Source organism: Scyliorhinus torazame, chromosome 7 (genome assembly GCF_047496885.1).
Source record: "Scyliorhinus torazame isolate Kashiwa2021f chromosome 7, sScyTor2.1, whole genome shotgun sequence".
Lineage (NCBI taxonomy): Eukaryota > Metazoa > Chordata > Chondrichthyes > Carcharhiniformes > Scyliorhinidae > Scyliorhinus > Scyliorhinus torazame.
The window spans coordinates 293,443,739-293,460,325 of record NC_092713.1 but is presented as its reverse complement, the minus strand read 5'-3'; the positions used below and the strand labels follow the sequence as shown (position 1 = coordinate 293,460,325).

General features: G+C 48.8%; 1 protein-coding gene across 1 annotated transcript in view; it reads right to left on the bottom strand.

Moving 5' to 3' along the window:
• LOC140427097 (microtubule-associated tumor suppressor 1 homolog) overlaps positions 1 to 6,144 on the bottom strand; it is a 34,939-nt gene extending 28,795 nt beyond the window's left edge. Inside the window, exons 1-2 of the mRNA XM_072512612.1 lie at positions 6,061 to 6,144; positions 4,942 to 5,008 (exon numbers count right to left, since the gene is read on the bottom strand). Coding sequence (XP_072368713.1) covers positions 4,942 to 5,008; positions 6,061 to 6,126 — 133 coding nt within the window. The 5' untranslated portion in view covers positions 6,127 to 6,144. The remainder of the gene's footprint in view (positions 1 to 4,941; positions 5,009 to 6,060) is intronic.
• Positions 6,145 to 16,587: the final 10,443 nt, after the last annotated feature.

The following is a 16,587-nucleotide window of genomic DNA, read 5'->3' as shown; positions in this document are numbered from 1 at the left end:
TCGCTTTTTCCATTTCATTAAGACCCGAAACCTGCCCTACTCCATCGAGGAGGTCAGGGCCACCGCCAGGATTTGCCATATCTGCGCGGAGTGCAAGCCGCACTTCTACAGGCCAGAGAAAGTGCACCTGATAAAGGCTTCCCGTCCCTTTGAACGTCTCAGTATGGACCTCAAAGGGCCCCTCCCCTCCACCGACCGCAACACGTTCTTCCTGAACGTGATTGACGAGTATTGCCGGTTCCCATTCGCCATCCCCTGCCCTGACATGACCGCAGCCACCGTCATAAAATCCCTCCACAGTATCTTCACGCTGTTTGGTTTCCCCGCCTACATACACAGCGATAGGGGGTCCTCCTTCATGAGCGACGAACTGCATCAATTCCTGCTCAGCAAGGGCATTGCCTCGAGCAGGACGACCAGTTACAACCCCCGGGGAAACGGGCAGATGGAGAGGGAGAACGGAATGGCCTGGAAGACCGTCCTACTGGCCCTACGGTCCAGGAATCTCCCAGTCTCCCGCTGGCAGGAGGTCCACCCGGATGCTCGCCACTCCATCCGATCACTACTGTGTACCACGACCAACCAAACCCCTCATGAACGTCTCCTTGTCTTCCCTAGGAAGTCCTCCTCCGGGACCTCGCTCCCAACCTGGCTGGCAGCTCCTGGACCCATCCTGCTCCGCAAACACGTGCGGGCGCACAAGTCGGACCCATTGGTCGAGAGGGTCCACCTCCTGCACGCTAACCCTCAATGCGCCTACGTGGCGTACCCCAACGGCCGACGGGATACGGTCTCCCAATGGGACCTGGCGCCCACTGGATCGCCTCCCACACCTCCACTACCGACCCCATCCTCCCTCCCACTGGCGCACCCCACAGCCGCCCCCTTCCTGGGTGGATCGGTCCTTCCACTGATGCCATCTAGGGGTGATGAAGCTGCTGAAGAAGCCGAAGCCACGCTTCCGGAGCCACGGATGCCCGAGCCGCCGCCTGCATCACCGCCGAAGCTACGACAATCGCAGAGGACGACCAGGGCCCCCGATCGATTAATTGTTTCACTGTGACTGTAAATAGTTATTGTAAATAGTTGCGACATGTAACGAGGCAAAACACTGTGCTAATGTATACCGGGTACCACCATAACCTACACCTCTACGACTGTATCACGCAAGACTACAACCCTCGCCAGACTCCTTTTTTTAAACAGAGGGTGAATGTGGTAGTCGGTATTAGGGGTATTACGGTACCCTGAATAATGCTGTAAGACCATTGGTGTGGGAAGTACCTGAGACTGCTATTTTCATTGGTGAAGCCTGCCTACTGGTTCCGCCCAGTAAGGTGGAGTATAAGAGCCTGAGTCTCCCCAGCAGCTGCATTCTGTACCTGCGCTGCTGGGGGAAACATCTAGTGCAATAAATCCTTCAATTGTCTCCAATCTCGTCTCAGGAGTTATTGATCGAGCATCACCATTTGTTTAGAGAAGTGGACTGCCACCCTTAATGTGACATTGGTCTCAGTGGCAGCGGCTTCTGAAATGGCTGCCTGGTCACATGGGCTTAGTATCTGCATTTGATCCTGACAGTGCTACAATATTTCGGCCTGGTTTCGAACCGAGGCCCTTACCCACAGCAGTCTGGTAACATTCCAGCCTACACTTTTAATTGTTCAATACCTGGGCCGTAGCACTTATTTAGCAGTAATTAACAATGCTGTGAAAAGGATAATCACATTATTAATTAATAATAGTCTTCATTTTCTGTGGTGAGTTTATGAGTAGTTATGATTCTACTTGACAATTGGTATAACAGCAGCCAATCAATGGAATGAGCCCAAAGATGCACGCACACAATTTGCACTCGGCCACACAATAGTACAGACTACTTAAATCCTGAAGCAGTTTTACCACAAAGCATAGCCATATAATTTCAAAAACATATGCTGGGTTTGACAAACAAGTACCTTCCTGAGATGATAGTTCCGTCAGAGTTGATTATCTTTCCCTGCTGGCGCACACCTCGTCTACATTTTCTCACCTTGCTGGTATCCATGCACTTACTGAGTCTTGGCGAGAGTGACCTACACCACAGCGACCACCAACGCCATCCTGGCTGACAGGCCGAGTGGTGTGGTGAACATTTTCCATCCCAACCTGCTATGCTTCACTCTCCTCTCACTATCAAAACCTGTCAAGATTACCTTCAGTATCACTTTCAAATATTCAAACTGGTGTCCATCCATTTATTCTACTTGATACCACTTACTATCAAATCTCTGAACATTCATTCCTGTGATGAATCTCACACCATTTCATGTCACGCCATGCCTCATGTCATGACAGCCATGTTTTTTTTCTGATGTTCATTCAGGTGCACATTTAAAAGTACCCGCAAGCTGGTCGCCCCAGATCATTCCATGGCCATTTTGCCAATTTGTTGAAAATGGCCGCTATAGGAGGTAATAACTGAAAACATTAAATTAGTGTAATTTACACCTCCTATGAATTTAGTGAGGTTTACCTGTCCTCTGTGGTAGGAAGGAAAAAATAAATAAATTACAATGCTACATGAAATATGAAATTTCTCTTTGCATGTGTGTGACTACAGGCTCAGTGTTATCCTCCTGTATCGAAGAATCACTTGTTTCTGCAGTCGTTTAACCATTAAACATTTCAGTTCAACTAGGTCAGTGAATGACTCACCGTCAAGCTCACCCGCTTGGTTTATCTGTCAATAATTATTCCACTGAAAATATCAGATGTTCTTTTTTCTATGCTATCGCTTTATTTGTCATTTTGTACAAATAGATAATCCATCTTCACAAAATGATTGAATTACAGCTGCCACATTGTACTCCTGTACTGTAACAATGGTTGATCAGGGCTCTTAGACTGTAAGATGGAATGGCCAGAGCCCCTGTTACTAGAACAAGGAATACCTAGGGCGGGATTCTGTGATCCTGAGGCTAAGTGTTGACGCCGTCGTAAACTCCGTTGTGTTTCTCAACGGCGTCAACATAACCTCAGGATCAGCAATTCTGGCCACTACAGGGGGTCAGCACGGCACTGGAATGACCCACACTGCTCCAGCTGCCGATCCCGGCGTCTGATGGGCGCCGCAGTGCAGTGGCTCCCTTCTCCGTGCCGGCCCCAACGCAACATGGGGTAGGGTTACAGGGGCTGGTGCGGAACAAAAGAGGCCCCCAGCCTGAGAGGCCAGCCCGCCGATTGGTAGGCCCCCATCGTGGGCCAGGCCACAAGGGAGGTCCCCCGGGGTCAGACCCCCCCCCCCCCCCACCAGGCCACCCCCGGATGCATCCACGCCGAGATGCCGCCAAATAGGATCAGGTGTGAACGGCGCCGGCGGGACTCGGTTGTTTTTGTGTGGCCGCTCGGCCCATCCGGGCCGCGAATCGCCGGGGGGAGGGTGGGGGGGGGGGCACGTTCATAAAATGAGAGCATTTTTGACATAGTTGCCCATGCCTAATTGCGTTTGAGAAGGTGGTGGGGCGAGGCATTGTTGAACCGCTGCAGTCCATCCGGTGTAGGAACACCCAAAGTATGGAAGGGAGTTGAGAATGGAGTTCCATGTTTTTGTCCCAGCGACAGTGAGGGAACAGTGATATAGTTCTAAGTCAGGATTGCGTGTGAATTGGATGGAACTTACAGGTGGTGGTGTTCCCATGCATTTGCTGCCCTTGTTCTTCTCGGTGGCAGAGGTCGCAGGTTTGAAAGGTGCTTTCAAGGGAACATTTGTGAGTTGCTGCAGTACATCTTCCATATGGTACACACTGCTGCCACTGGACACTGGTGTGGAGCAAAGGAATGTTTAAGGTGGTGGATAGGCCAATCAAATGGACTGCTTTATCCTGGATGGTGTCAAGCTTCTTGAGTGTTATTGGAACTGCACTCATCCAGGCAAATGGAGAGTATTCCATTAGACTCCTGACTTATGCCTTGTAGATAGTTGACAGGCTTAAGGGAGTCAGGACGTGAGTTATTCACCACAGAATTCCCAGTCTCTGACCTGCTCATATGGCTAGTCCAGTTCTGGTTAATGGTAACCCGCAGGATATTAATAGTGCGGCATTCAGTGATGCGAATGCTATTAAATGTCAAGATGGTTAGATTATTTCTTATTGGACAAGGTTGTTGCCTAGCATTTGTGTGATGTAAATGTCCTACGCCGTGCAATCCATAATTACAGAGAAAACATTTGTAATCCAAGACTATGGGTGAATGCGGAGAGGCACGAGTGGATGAAGTTTGTAGGATGGAGTGCTGCCAGTTTTGTATCATCCATGAGTGTGGGAGGTAACCTAATTCAAAATAATTTGGAGGGGACAAATCCATTATGATATAATATGTCGTAGTTAAATCGTAAACCAACAGTACTGGGATGAGCAAATGAAATGCAACAATTGAAAGCCAGTTCCATCCAATGCGGACCAGCCCCATTCCATCTCCGCAGGTAATATTTTTACAATATACAACATCAAAATCTCTTGGAAATACTATAATTGAATCAATTTTAAGCAGAAATTGGAAGGTGGAACAAAGCACAAGGTTATTATCAGAAAACCATTTGAAAGAATCTCAGCAAATTACCCTCAAATCTACATAAATTACTGGTGGTGCCTTATCAATAAATTTTAAAACATAGATTTTTCATGATCAGAAGGCGGCAACACAGCCCATCTGTTATATTCAATTATATTCAGGACAGATGTTGTTAGATTTTTGGGTACTAAAGGAATTAAGGGACATGCAAAGAGTACTGGGTGGCAAAGTTGAAGTAGGAAATCGCCCATGATCTTGCTGAAGGCAGAGCATACTTAAACAGCCAAATGGCCTACCCCAGCTCTATTTCTTACGCTCTTACGTTTAAAATTATCCCTCCATATTACAGCAATGCAGACCCAAGTTAAATTACTGGCAGTTTCTTACCACCATCTCCGTGAAGTGCTGCTAATTCTTGAGAAAATTCCTTGTGTTGTTTTGATGGAGTTTCTTTCTGTTTAAATCAAAAATATGAGTTATTTACTCATCCCATCTACTTTGCAATCTATAAGCAGAATATTGAGTGCAATTCATTCAGAATTATTCAGAATGGGCTGCGAAGTTCAGCAATCAAATATTGTTATCCGTCCTTGAAATCACTAACTTCCTATTCTAACTTGCCATTTTTTAATGTATAACACACTTTCAATGTCTTCTCGTTTAATAAATAAATAATAAATCATCTTTATTATTGTCACAAGTAGGCTTACATTAACACTGCAATGAAGTTACTGTGAGAACCCCATAGTCGCCACACTATGGCGCCTGTTCGGGTACACGGAGGGAGAATTCAGAATGTCCAATTCACCTAACATGCACGCCTTTCGGGACTTGTGGGAGGAAACCAGAGCACCCGGAGGAAACCCACGCAGACACAGGAGGAAGGTGCAGACACCGCACGTCTAATATGCACCATCCCCCTACCTACCTGCCTACCTGGGCAGAATTTTTAAAATGGGCAGCACAGTAGCATAGTGGTTAGTGCACAGCTCCAGGGTCCCAGGTTCGATTCCCGGCTTGGGTCACTGTCTGTGCGGAGTCTGCACATTCTCCTCGTGTGTGCGTGGGTTTCCTCCGGGTGCTCTGGTTTCCTCCCACAGTCGAAAGATGTGCAGGTTAGGTGGATTGGCTATGCTAAATTGCCCTTAGTGTCCAAAATTGCCCTTAGTGTTGGGTAGGGTTACTGGGTTATGGGGCTGGAGTGGAGGCGTGGGCTTGGGTAGGGTGCTCTTTCCAAGAGCCGGTGCAGACTTGATGGGCCAAACGGCCTCCTTCTGCACTGTAAATTCTATGATTCTATGAATTCAGGGTCACAGAGGTTTTAGTAGAGTGGGTATAATCCTCCATATTTACTGGCCTTGCCAAAACTATCCCTACTAACGGAAGATACGGCATGACAGTCAAAATACACATCAGCTGTCATACTGAACATCATCTCCTGAGTCTTTCCCATGGATACAAATTAGACATTTCCAATGATTGAGTGAAACGCTCTGAAATCTGAACCTGTTTCTTGGTGGGCTGCCAAAGGACTGCAGCTCCTACGTACAATAGGACTGCAACATGCTTCATCTAACTCGACCAGAATAACTGCCAAACTCAGGTACGGACACTGTGATCAAGTCTAATATTGCCCTGACTGACAATTGGCTCTCGTAATTATCTACAAACCCAGTCACTCGGCAAAATTCGCAGTATTGAGTTCAACTTTAACTCCTACCAACCCAGCAAAAGCCAAGAAAGAGGGAGCAATTAAAAATGAGCAGTTTTCTTGCCATTTGGAACTTGAACCTTTCCCATCTTTTCAATATTCACCAGCCGGGTACTCCAGATGGATGAGGCACCACCCACCACCTATAGCTGGATACAGACCTATTTATGTACCTCAGGGTCTTATTACACCAACAATGGCATTTTCAGCAAGGCCGAAGGGGTCAGCAGCTGTGGTCTTCCGTCAGGCTAAAAACTGATGGACAATTTGAAGTGGCCCTCCGTGCAAGTCCGATACAAAGAAAAGACTTTATTGGACCAGGAAGAGTGAATGGATCCCACAAGGAAAGCTCAGGCATCCTTTGTTATTCATTAGACCCCATCACCCCCAACCACCACCCCCCCCCCCCCCCCCCCTGCCATTTTGTTCTTTGATTCCTCACCCTTCTCCCATCCATTCAGTCTGTTTTTGACAATGTTGGTTGAGGAATAAATGCTGGTCAGGGCACCCAGGAAAACTTCCCCTACACCATTTTTGAATATTGCTGTGAAATCTTTTACATTCACCTGAGAGGGCAGACATCTGAAAGAACCACCTCTGACACTGCAACATTCTCTCAGTACTGCACTAAAGTGTTAGCTGGACTAGGTGCTCCAGTTCCTCAAGTAGTAATTCAACCAACCGCCTTCTGACCCAAAGAAAAACCTGATATACCCAAATCTGTCCTATAAATTCTTTGATATATGATATATATCACGGTAGCACAGTAGCATTGTGGATAGCACAACTGCTTCACAGCTCCAGGGTCCCAGGTTCGATTCCGGCTTAGTTCACTGTCTGTGTGGAGTCTGCACGTTCTCCCCGTGTGTGCGTGGGTTTCCTCCGGGTGCTCCGGTTTCCTCCCACAGTCCAAAGATGTGCAGGTTAGGTGGATTGGCCATGATAAATTGCCTTAGTGTCCAAAATTGCCCTTAGTGTTGGGTGGGGTTACTGGGTTATGGGGATAGGGTGGAGGTGTGGATCTTGGGTAGGGTGCTCTTTCCAAGAGCTGGTGCAGACTTGATGGGCCGAATGGCCTCCTTCTACACTGTAAATTCTATGATATGGAAATAATAATGACTTGTATTCATGTAGCACCTTTAACATTATAAAATGTGCCAAGGCACTTCTCAGGGCACCATTAAACAAAATATGATACTAAGCCACTTGTGGGAACGTTAAGTTGGATGACCGATCAAAGAGGTAGATACTGTTACGAGGATGTGCTTTTTAAAAAAAGATAACCCATTTCCAAGTTCTCTCTTTCTGGCTGCATTTTAAAAATAAACTTAAATGCTTTTAAGACAGTAGAGGATTGCCAGACGGTTATAATATACAAGTTTGCATTCCACCAGATGGGATGAAACAAAACAGACACTTAATCTACTGGGCAGAGCGAACGATCAAGGGCGGGGTTCTCCGTCGGCGTGATTCTCCGTTCTGCCGGTAGCGCACCCATGCCCGCAGGTTTCCCGGCGGCATGAGGTGCCACAATGGGAAATCCCATTGTCAGGTGGCTGGAACGGAAAATCCCGCAGATGGTGAGGACGTGCCACCGAGGAACACATGGCTGGCAGACTGGCGAATCCCGCAGCACATCTCCTGTTGATTTTACATTATCCTCAAACTTCTCAAAAGTTTCTGAGATGAGACAGCAATAATTTTCTAAAAAAAAAAACAACCACAGCAGCAGAAATTCATTGATCAAATGGGACATGCAGCCTGCGGGGTATTTTAAGGGATTGTGTTACCACGCAGGTGAGATGAGAGACCAGACTGGCATACTAAAACAAGTGGCAAAGAACTGTTTTCTCTCGCTCTTGAGAGTATTGTGTGCTGATTTGCAAAATAATCATTCTGAGAATAGAAATGTACTAAACTGTGATATTTCTGAATTAAATGTGCAAATCTGCTCCATGCAGCTATGTCCAGGAAGATAACTGAACAAAATGGTCACAATGTGGAATCATCAAGTTAAGACCACAAAAATCAGCTATCCATATACTCCTTTGTTTTATCTTCTTCATGAAGTGTAGAACTCCCTAAACTATCTTCTTATTCCACCATCTTTAGTAGTGTGTGTGTACCCGGAGAATGTGTGTGACGTATGAATAGTCACTGTAATTTAACTTATTTTAAATTTGGGAAGTGGTTTCAATAAACGTATCTTGTTCTTTGTTCAACCGAAGAAAACCTTATTATGGCCGGGTCTGGAATGGTAGACTGGGGTAGTCATTTTACCCCTCCTCACGAGCTCGTAACAGAAACTTTGAGGCTAATCCTGGATAGATCCCACAGACTTACAAGAGAATTGGAATGGGGAATATAAATTCTTCCCGAGGGACAATTTTCAAAAACTATTAACAAACTTTCTAGGGGCTTACAACATTAAAGTGCAAAAATGTCCACATTCAAAGTCAGTACCTTTCTAGAACAGATGGAAATTACTTCTGAGTATTTAAAGTTCCTGTTCCTTGAGGAGTTAAAGAGTTGAAGTTAGAGTTTCACCCAGAAACCAGGAAACCTGACCTTTTAAAATTCACCACCAGAGCAGTGGATTGCGAATCTGGAGATTTTGCAAATGTCAGCTGACCTTTAGCAAAATTGCAGCTAGGATAGAAAAGGTTACAGCTAGAATTCCAAAGAGAGAGAGAAAGGGAGAGAGAGAGAATGCTTTCCAAAGGGAGATGAGAATGCTCGAATTGCATAGGGACAAGTCCTCTGTGACCACTGAAGGCACCCCTAGCTCAAATCTAAGTGCTGGTTATTTACATTAGCCTATTTAATACACAAGTTTGATGAGAAAGTACTCTGAGAGAGTAGCTCAGCAAGAAAAGTGGCCAGTATAAACCTGGACTCTTCTATTGTGGGGCGTGCCATCATGCAAGGCTCACAAAATTTACTCCCTGTTGCCTAATGAGAGTGCAGCGGATTATGAAGTAGCAAAGAAGGCCATTTTAAGTATGTATAAACTGGCGCAGGAGGCATGCCATCAGAAATTCTGTGCCCTCTGAAAATGGCAAGACCGGACGTACATTGAATCTGAAAGGCTTAAGCAGCTCGCATTTGATTGGTGGATATGAGGCTTAAGGACACGGCCACATATGAAAATCTTTGGGAAATAATGGGCGGAATTCAACCAAAACATTTCTGTATCATTTTGGATGAGTTTGGCGAGGTGTTTCCCGCTGGCTTTTTGGGTGAGATCCACACCGCTATATAACCTTGGAGAGCTTCTCCCCGGTCCATCCCACACTTATAGGGTGCAATCCAATGGCCACGCTGCACCCAAAAAGCAGCTCGTCACGGAGCAGCATGGCCGATAAAAAGCAGGAGACCCTGTTCCCGGGCTCATAGTGTCTTGCAGGATCCAACGTGTCTGTGGTCAAACAAGCCCCATCAGAGGAGGCCAAACTGGCGCAGCAGATAGATCACCTGGTCATTTGTGTATCCAAGACCGTTTTTAGAAGTTTAGAAGACCTTCAGAATGTGATGAACTGACCTCCCCCCTTGGTTGCATTTCAGCAAGACGACCAGGTGCTACAAGAAGGTAGCAGACTGCTTAAAACGAAGCTGAAGCAAAGGGTGTCGCGCAGGGAGTGCTGTTATTTTAAAGATGAGGTGCTGACGAGGCAGAGGAGACCTCCTCCCAGATCTGCAGATGAGGAGTGGACAGTGATCCACCAGATAGTGGCGCTGCTGTGGTGATGAGGGAAAATATTGAGGCTGGCCCACAAAGTCCCGATGGCTGGTCATGTCAGTGTGTGAAAAACCCAAGCCTGCCGCACCTGTATTTCTACTGGCCTCGCCTCCATAAAGGTGTGGTGAGGTTCTGCATAACCTGCCACACCTGACAAGACTGTGGGAAAACTGCAGCCTGCAAGGAAACCAGCACCTATGATTCCCATAGCTGCCTTTGGGGTACCCTTCAGCTAAGTTCCAGTGAATTGTGTGGGACCCTGTCAAAAACAAAAGGAGGTGACCAGTATATTCTTACTACAATGCACATGGCTGCCTAATTCCTAGGGCCGTGGCCCTGAGAACTCTTTGCCAAGGTAATAAATGGAGGGATTAACACAATTCTTCACCTGGTATGGGCTGCCCACAGAGATGCAGTCAGATCAGGGCACAAATTTAATTTCCAGAATATTCCAGGAAGTCTTGGCTCACCTGGATGGAACCCAGCTAAAGTACTCAACGTGCCACCCATGGTTGCAACGAGCTTTAGAATGGTACCACCAGACCCTAATAACAATGATCAGGGCATATTGGGTTGGATTCTCCTCTGCCCGATGCCAAAAGATCCGCAATTGGGCAGACAATCCAGCGTCATCAAAAAAACGGTCCCACACTGGCGGCAGCATTGAGGTTCTGGTTGGGGTCTCTGTTATGGGAAAGGGGGGTCTCTCTTGTGGGGGTTCAGTGGGGGAAATGGTGTACTCTGTTGCGGGGGCGGGGGGGGGGGTGATCCAGCAAATTTTGTGATGGCTGGGGGGTGGAATAGCATTGCAGGGGGCAGGGGGGGGGGGGAAGGGGCCAGCTGCGCGATAGCGGGATTTGTGAGGGAACGCCTTGCAATCCCCACCATGCATAAATTTGCATGGCAAGGAATAGTGAACCGCCTCGGAGCGCCGGCTCTGGCACGAGCGCAAACCGGAGATCGTAGTCTTCCAAATGGAAAATCTGGCCCATTGTCACGAGTGCCGCCTGGCGTAAAGGACTGGGTTTTCTGCTGTTCTCTACAAGGGATTCACCCAGTGCACCCACTGTGTTTAGCTCTTTTGAATTTGTTTACGAACACCAAGTGAGGGGTCCCCTGAATTTAATCAGGGAGAGGTTTTTACAACAGAAGAAAGCGGTCTCCTTTTCTCTGTGTTTCCGGAATGACTCAAGTTTCTGATGTGGCTCAGGAGCATTTAATAACCTCTCAATTGGTATTAAAAGGAAAACAGAAAATGTGCCAAAGCACCTTCAGCCAGGAGACTATGACCAGGTGCCCCTACTGATACAGGGTGAATCCTTCAAAGCCCTGTTCAGTGTCCCGTACAAGGTAGCAAAGAGACACCCAGACCCTAGGAAAAAACAGAGGCTGTGTCATGTCAACGTGTTAAAGTAGTAACACAGTCAGGAAGGGGACAAGCGGGTGGTGGCCTGTCAGATAGCTGAGGAACTGAAGGACGAAAGGGAAAGTTAGGACAAATTAGAGGAAAGCCTAGTCCAGGCCCAAATTGAAAATGCAACAGCCCTGTCAGTGAAATGCTAGAAACATGGGACACCATATTCACCCATTTAAATATGGAACAAAGACCTGGCATGGCTGCCCACTGCATTTAACAGCACCTGTAGAGAGACGTCTAGAAACAAGGGCAGCATGGCGACACAGTGGTTAGCACTGCTGCCTCACAGCGCCAGGGACCTGGGTTCAATTCTGGGTTGGGTCACTGTCTGTGTGAAATTTGTACTTTCTCCCCATGTCTGCGTGGGCTTCCTCCGGTTTCAACCCACAGTCCAAAGATGTGCAGGTTAGGTGGATTAGCCATGATAAATTCCCCCCAGGTGTTCCAAGATGTGCAGGTTAGGTTATGGGGTTACGGGGATAGGGCGGGATGGATGGGTGAGTGGACATGAGTAGAATGTTCTTTTGAAGGGTCGGTGCCGAGTGCCCTCCTTCTGCACTGCAGGCATTCTACGATTCTAAGTCAGGCTGCACTACTTCTACATAATGTGGACGTGGGAGACAACCGCCCGTTAAACAATCCCTACTGTCTAGGTCCAGAAAAACTGACCCAGGTCTGGGAGTGTGTCCAATATGTGCTGGAGCCCAAACTAATCAAGAACCTAACAGCAGCTAGAGTTCCCCACTTGTGCTTGTGCCCAAGCCGAATGGCTCCACAGGGCTCTGTATTGATTACCTGGGGGGCTTCGAGACAGGGGTCTCTCTTCTGGGACGTCTGTGGCGGTCTCCTTATTTAGGGGGTCTCTGGGGAGGTCTCTTTATTTAGTGGGTCTCTGTGGGGGTATCTTTATTTATAGGATGTGGGGGGTGGATCTTAATTTAGGGGATCTCTGTGGGGGTCTCTTTATTTTGGGGGTCTCTGGTTGGGGGGTCACCCCTGTACTGGGAGGGGAGGGGTTGTGACCCAGGAAATCCTTAGTGGGGGGTGATGAATTGCACTGCGGGGGGCGGGTGAGTAGGGCCCAGGTGCGAGACCTCACTATTGGGCCACCCACTTAAAGTGGTGACCCAATCGCTGGATTCCGTAGGGAATCTCACTTCCTGCTAAATCAGGTGAAATTCAGCTGCGGCGGTAGAACAGACTCTCCCAAACAGAGAATCCTGCTTGGGGGTCACCCATTTTCGATACAGATGAGGATCTCTCAGATGGTAACGAGTCTTTAGAACTTTCTTCCTGAAAAGGCAGTGAAAGAAGAGTCTTTGAACATTTTTAAGGCAGAGGCAGAAATGCTCCTGTTAATCAAAGTGGTGAACGGTTATCGGGAGTAGGTGGAAATTTGGAGCTGAGGTTACAATCAGACCATCCATGATCGTATTGAATGGCGGAGCAGACCCGAGGGGCCGAGTGGCCTACTCCTGCTCCTCATATCTATGGAATGAGAGTGAATCTCATTTCATTCGGTGGTGCGGAAGATTTACAAGGATGTGCTTTCAAAAAAAAAGGACAAAGGCGCGATTTACAGACTGGGTCCCGCTGAAATCGAGACGGGATGTGGCCGGTAAATGCCGGGAGAGTCTCTTCCGTGATCCCGGTGGCCGTGACAACTCATGAAATCTAACAAGGTCTCGCAAGAGCGTCATGAGCTTAAGTGCTCACTTCACTGTGCCGATGCTGCATGTAACCGGTGATGTGTTGGGTGTTCTGGATCACAAACAGATCACCAACACTTGAAGTGGTGCAACTCTATTTTATTATAACATTAACTATATTAACATACTTGAACTGTGGGTAAATGCAATACCAGCTTTAACTGTTGACCCTTGCCTAGTCCTAACCACTCAGCACATGGTGAATGTCTGTGTTGCAGGCTGTGAGCTCTGTGCTCCGAGCTGGCTGCTACTAGAATGAGCGGGAACTCTCCTGTCCCCGGTCTTTATAGTGCGTGTGCTCTCACTGGTGATTGGCTGCGGTGTTGTGTATGCTGATTGGTCCCACAGTGTGTCCATCAGTGTGTGTGTGTCTGCACCATGATATACTGGTGTATATTATGACATCCCCCCTTTTATATAAAGAATATGTGCCTGCGTGACAATAAATATCGTGTAGTGAATGTACCTGACTATGTGTGTGCATGTTATTTACATGACTATGTACATGAGGCTAATATATTTACACGGGAAGGTGCCTGGTGCAGAGAAATAGGGTGTCACACCAACAACAAAATGAACATTATATACAAACTACTGGAACAATGAAACAGGATAACAGAACAGATCAAAGAGTCCAACATCGTAAAACTCATAAGTCAAGTCTCTGAGGTGGGCGACGAATTCTGGTTGACCGCCTCAAGGGTGGGTCAGGAGCCACCGGCTGAGGAACGGGCTGGGCCACGGCAGAGTGAGGAGGATGCAGAGTATTCGGAATCTCCACATAGTCCAGGTTGGGGACAACAGGAGGGCGTGGCACCGGTGGAGGATCACGTAGCGAGCGTGGAACGAGACGAAGGGCACGCCGATTGCGGCGGCGAATGGAACCATCTGGCAGACGAACCAGGAATGAGCGGGGAGCCACCTGCCGAAGAACCACAGCAGTTGCAGACCAGCCACCCTCCGGAAGATGGATGCGGACGTTGTCATCTGGAGCCAGAGCAGGGAGATCAGCTGCCCGAGCGTCATGAGCCGCCTTGTGTTGTGCACGAGACTGTTGCATCCGCTGAAGGATCTGAACGTGGTCGAGGTGTGGGACGTGAATGGACAGCACCGTGGTCCTGAGGTGCGACCCATGAGCAGCTGGGCTGGCGACAGGCCCGTGGAGAGTGGGGCCGAACGATAGGCCAGCAAGGCGAGGTAGAAGTCGGATCCTGCATCGGCAGCCTTGCAGAGGAGCCGTTTGATGATGTGGACGCCCTTTTCCGCTTTGCCATTGGATTGGGGGTGCAGGGGACTGGATGTCACATGCACAAAGTTGTACCTGCTGGCAAAGTTGGACCATTCCTGGCTCGCGAAGCAGGGGCCATTGTCCGACATCACAGTGAGTGGGATGCCGTGATGAGCAAAGGTCTCCTTGCAGGCACGGATGACCGCCGATGATGTGATGTCGTGCAAGCGTACGACCTCCAGGTAGTTAGAAAAATAGTTTACAATCAGAACATAGTCCCTGCCGAGGGCATGGAACAGGTCAACGCCTACCTTAGACCAAGGGGACACGACCAACTCATGGGGCTGTAGGGTCTCACGTGGTTGGGCCGGCTGGAACCGCTGACAGGTGGGGCAGTTGAGCACTGTGTTGGCGATGTCCTCATTGATGCCGGGCCAGTACACAGCCTCTCGGGCCCTCCGTCGGCACTTCTCCACGCCAAGATGGCCTTCATGTAGCTGTTCCAAAACGAGCTGGAGCATGCGGTGTGGGATCACGATGCGGTCCAGCTTCAGGAGGACACCATCGACTACTGCCAGATCATCTCTGATATTGTAGAACTGCGGGCATTGGCCCTTGAGTCACCCGTCCGTCAGGTGGCGCATGACACGCTGTAGTAGGGGGTCAGCCGCATTCTTGCGGCGAATGTGGATAAGGCGTTCATCCGTGACCGGCAGATTGGAGGCCGTGAAGGCCACATGGGCGTCAACCTGGCAGATGAATCCCTCTGGGTCACACGGGGTGTTGACTGCCCTGGACAGAGCGTCGGCTATGATCAGGTCCTTGCCCGGGCAGTATAGGAGCTGGAAATCGAATCGCCGGAGTTTAAGCAGAATGCGCTGGAGGCGAGGGGTCATATAATTCAGGTCCTTTTGTATAATGTTGACCAGCGGGCAATGGTCGGTCTCGACAGTGAATTGGGGGAGGCCGTACACGAATTCATGAAATTTGTCGACCCCAGTCAACAGGCCCAGGCACTCCTTTTCGATCTGCGCATAGCGCTGTTCCGTGGGGGTTATGGCACGTGACGCATATGCAATGGGGGCCCATGATGAGGCCTCATCACGTTGCAGGAGCACCGCCCCAATGCCGGATTGGCTGGCATCCGTTGAAATTTTTGTTTCCTTCGTGGGATAAAAAAATGCCAATACCGGGGCCATGATAAGCTTGGTCTTAAGCTCCTCCCATTCACGCCAGTGGGCGGGAAGCCATTGGAAGTCTGTCGTCTTCCTGACCAGGTTCCGGAGAGCTGTGGTATGGGAGGCGAGGTTGGGGATGAACTTCCCCAGGAAGTTGACCATGCCCAAAAACCGGAGGACCGCCTTCTTATCCGCTGGCATCTGCATGGCCGTGATGGCTGCCACCTTGTCCGCATCCGGCCGCACCCCCAAACGGGAGATGTGGTCCCCTAGGAACTTGAGATCCGTCTGGACGAAGGAACATTTGGCTCTGTTGAGGTGAAGGCCTTGGTCCCGTATTCGTTTGAAACGCGCTGGAGGCGACTGATATGTTCCTGCGGGGTGGTGGACCAAATGATGATGTCGTCAACATAGATGTGCACACCCTCAATGCCCTCCATCATTTGCTCCATGATCCGGTGGAATACGTCTGATGCCGATATAATCCCGAACGGCATCCTGTTGTAGCAGTAGCTGCCAAACGGGTATTAAAGGTAAACAGCTTTCTGCTGGACCTGTCTAGTTGAATTTGCCAGAATCCTTTCGAGGCGTCAAGTTTGGTGAAGATGTTGGCCCGAGCCATCTCACACATGATCTCCTCGTGCTTGGGGATAGGGTAATGCTCCCTCATTATGTTGCGATTCAGATCCTTTGGGTCAATGCAGATACTGAGCTCGCCGGAAGGCTTCTTTACGCACACCATTGAACTGACCCAGTCGGTTGGTTCCGTCACTCTGGAGAGCACTCCTTGGTCCTGGAGGCCCTCCAGCTGCTGCTTGAGGGAGTCCTTGAGGGGTGCTGGAACTCTGCGAGGTTCATGAACCACAGGCATGGCATCTTGTTTGAGCAGGATTTTGTAAGTGTATGGAAGTGTGCCCATGCCTTGAAAAACGTTGTGGTGCTAGTCGATGATGGCATTGAGTTGCGCCCTGAAGTCCGCATCCTGGAAGGCAGACATGTCCTCTGGAGAGAGAGTGTACTCGTTGAACGAGGTTTAGGAGTTTGCATGCCT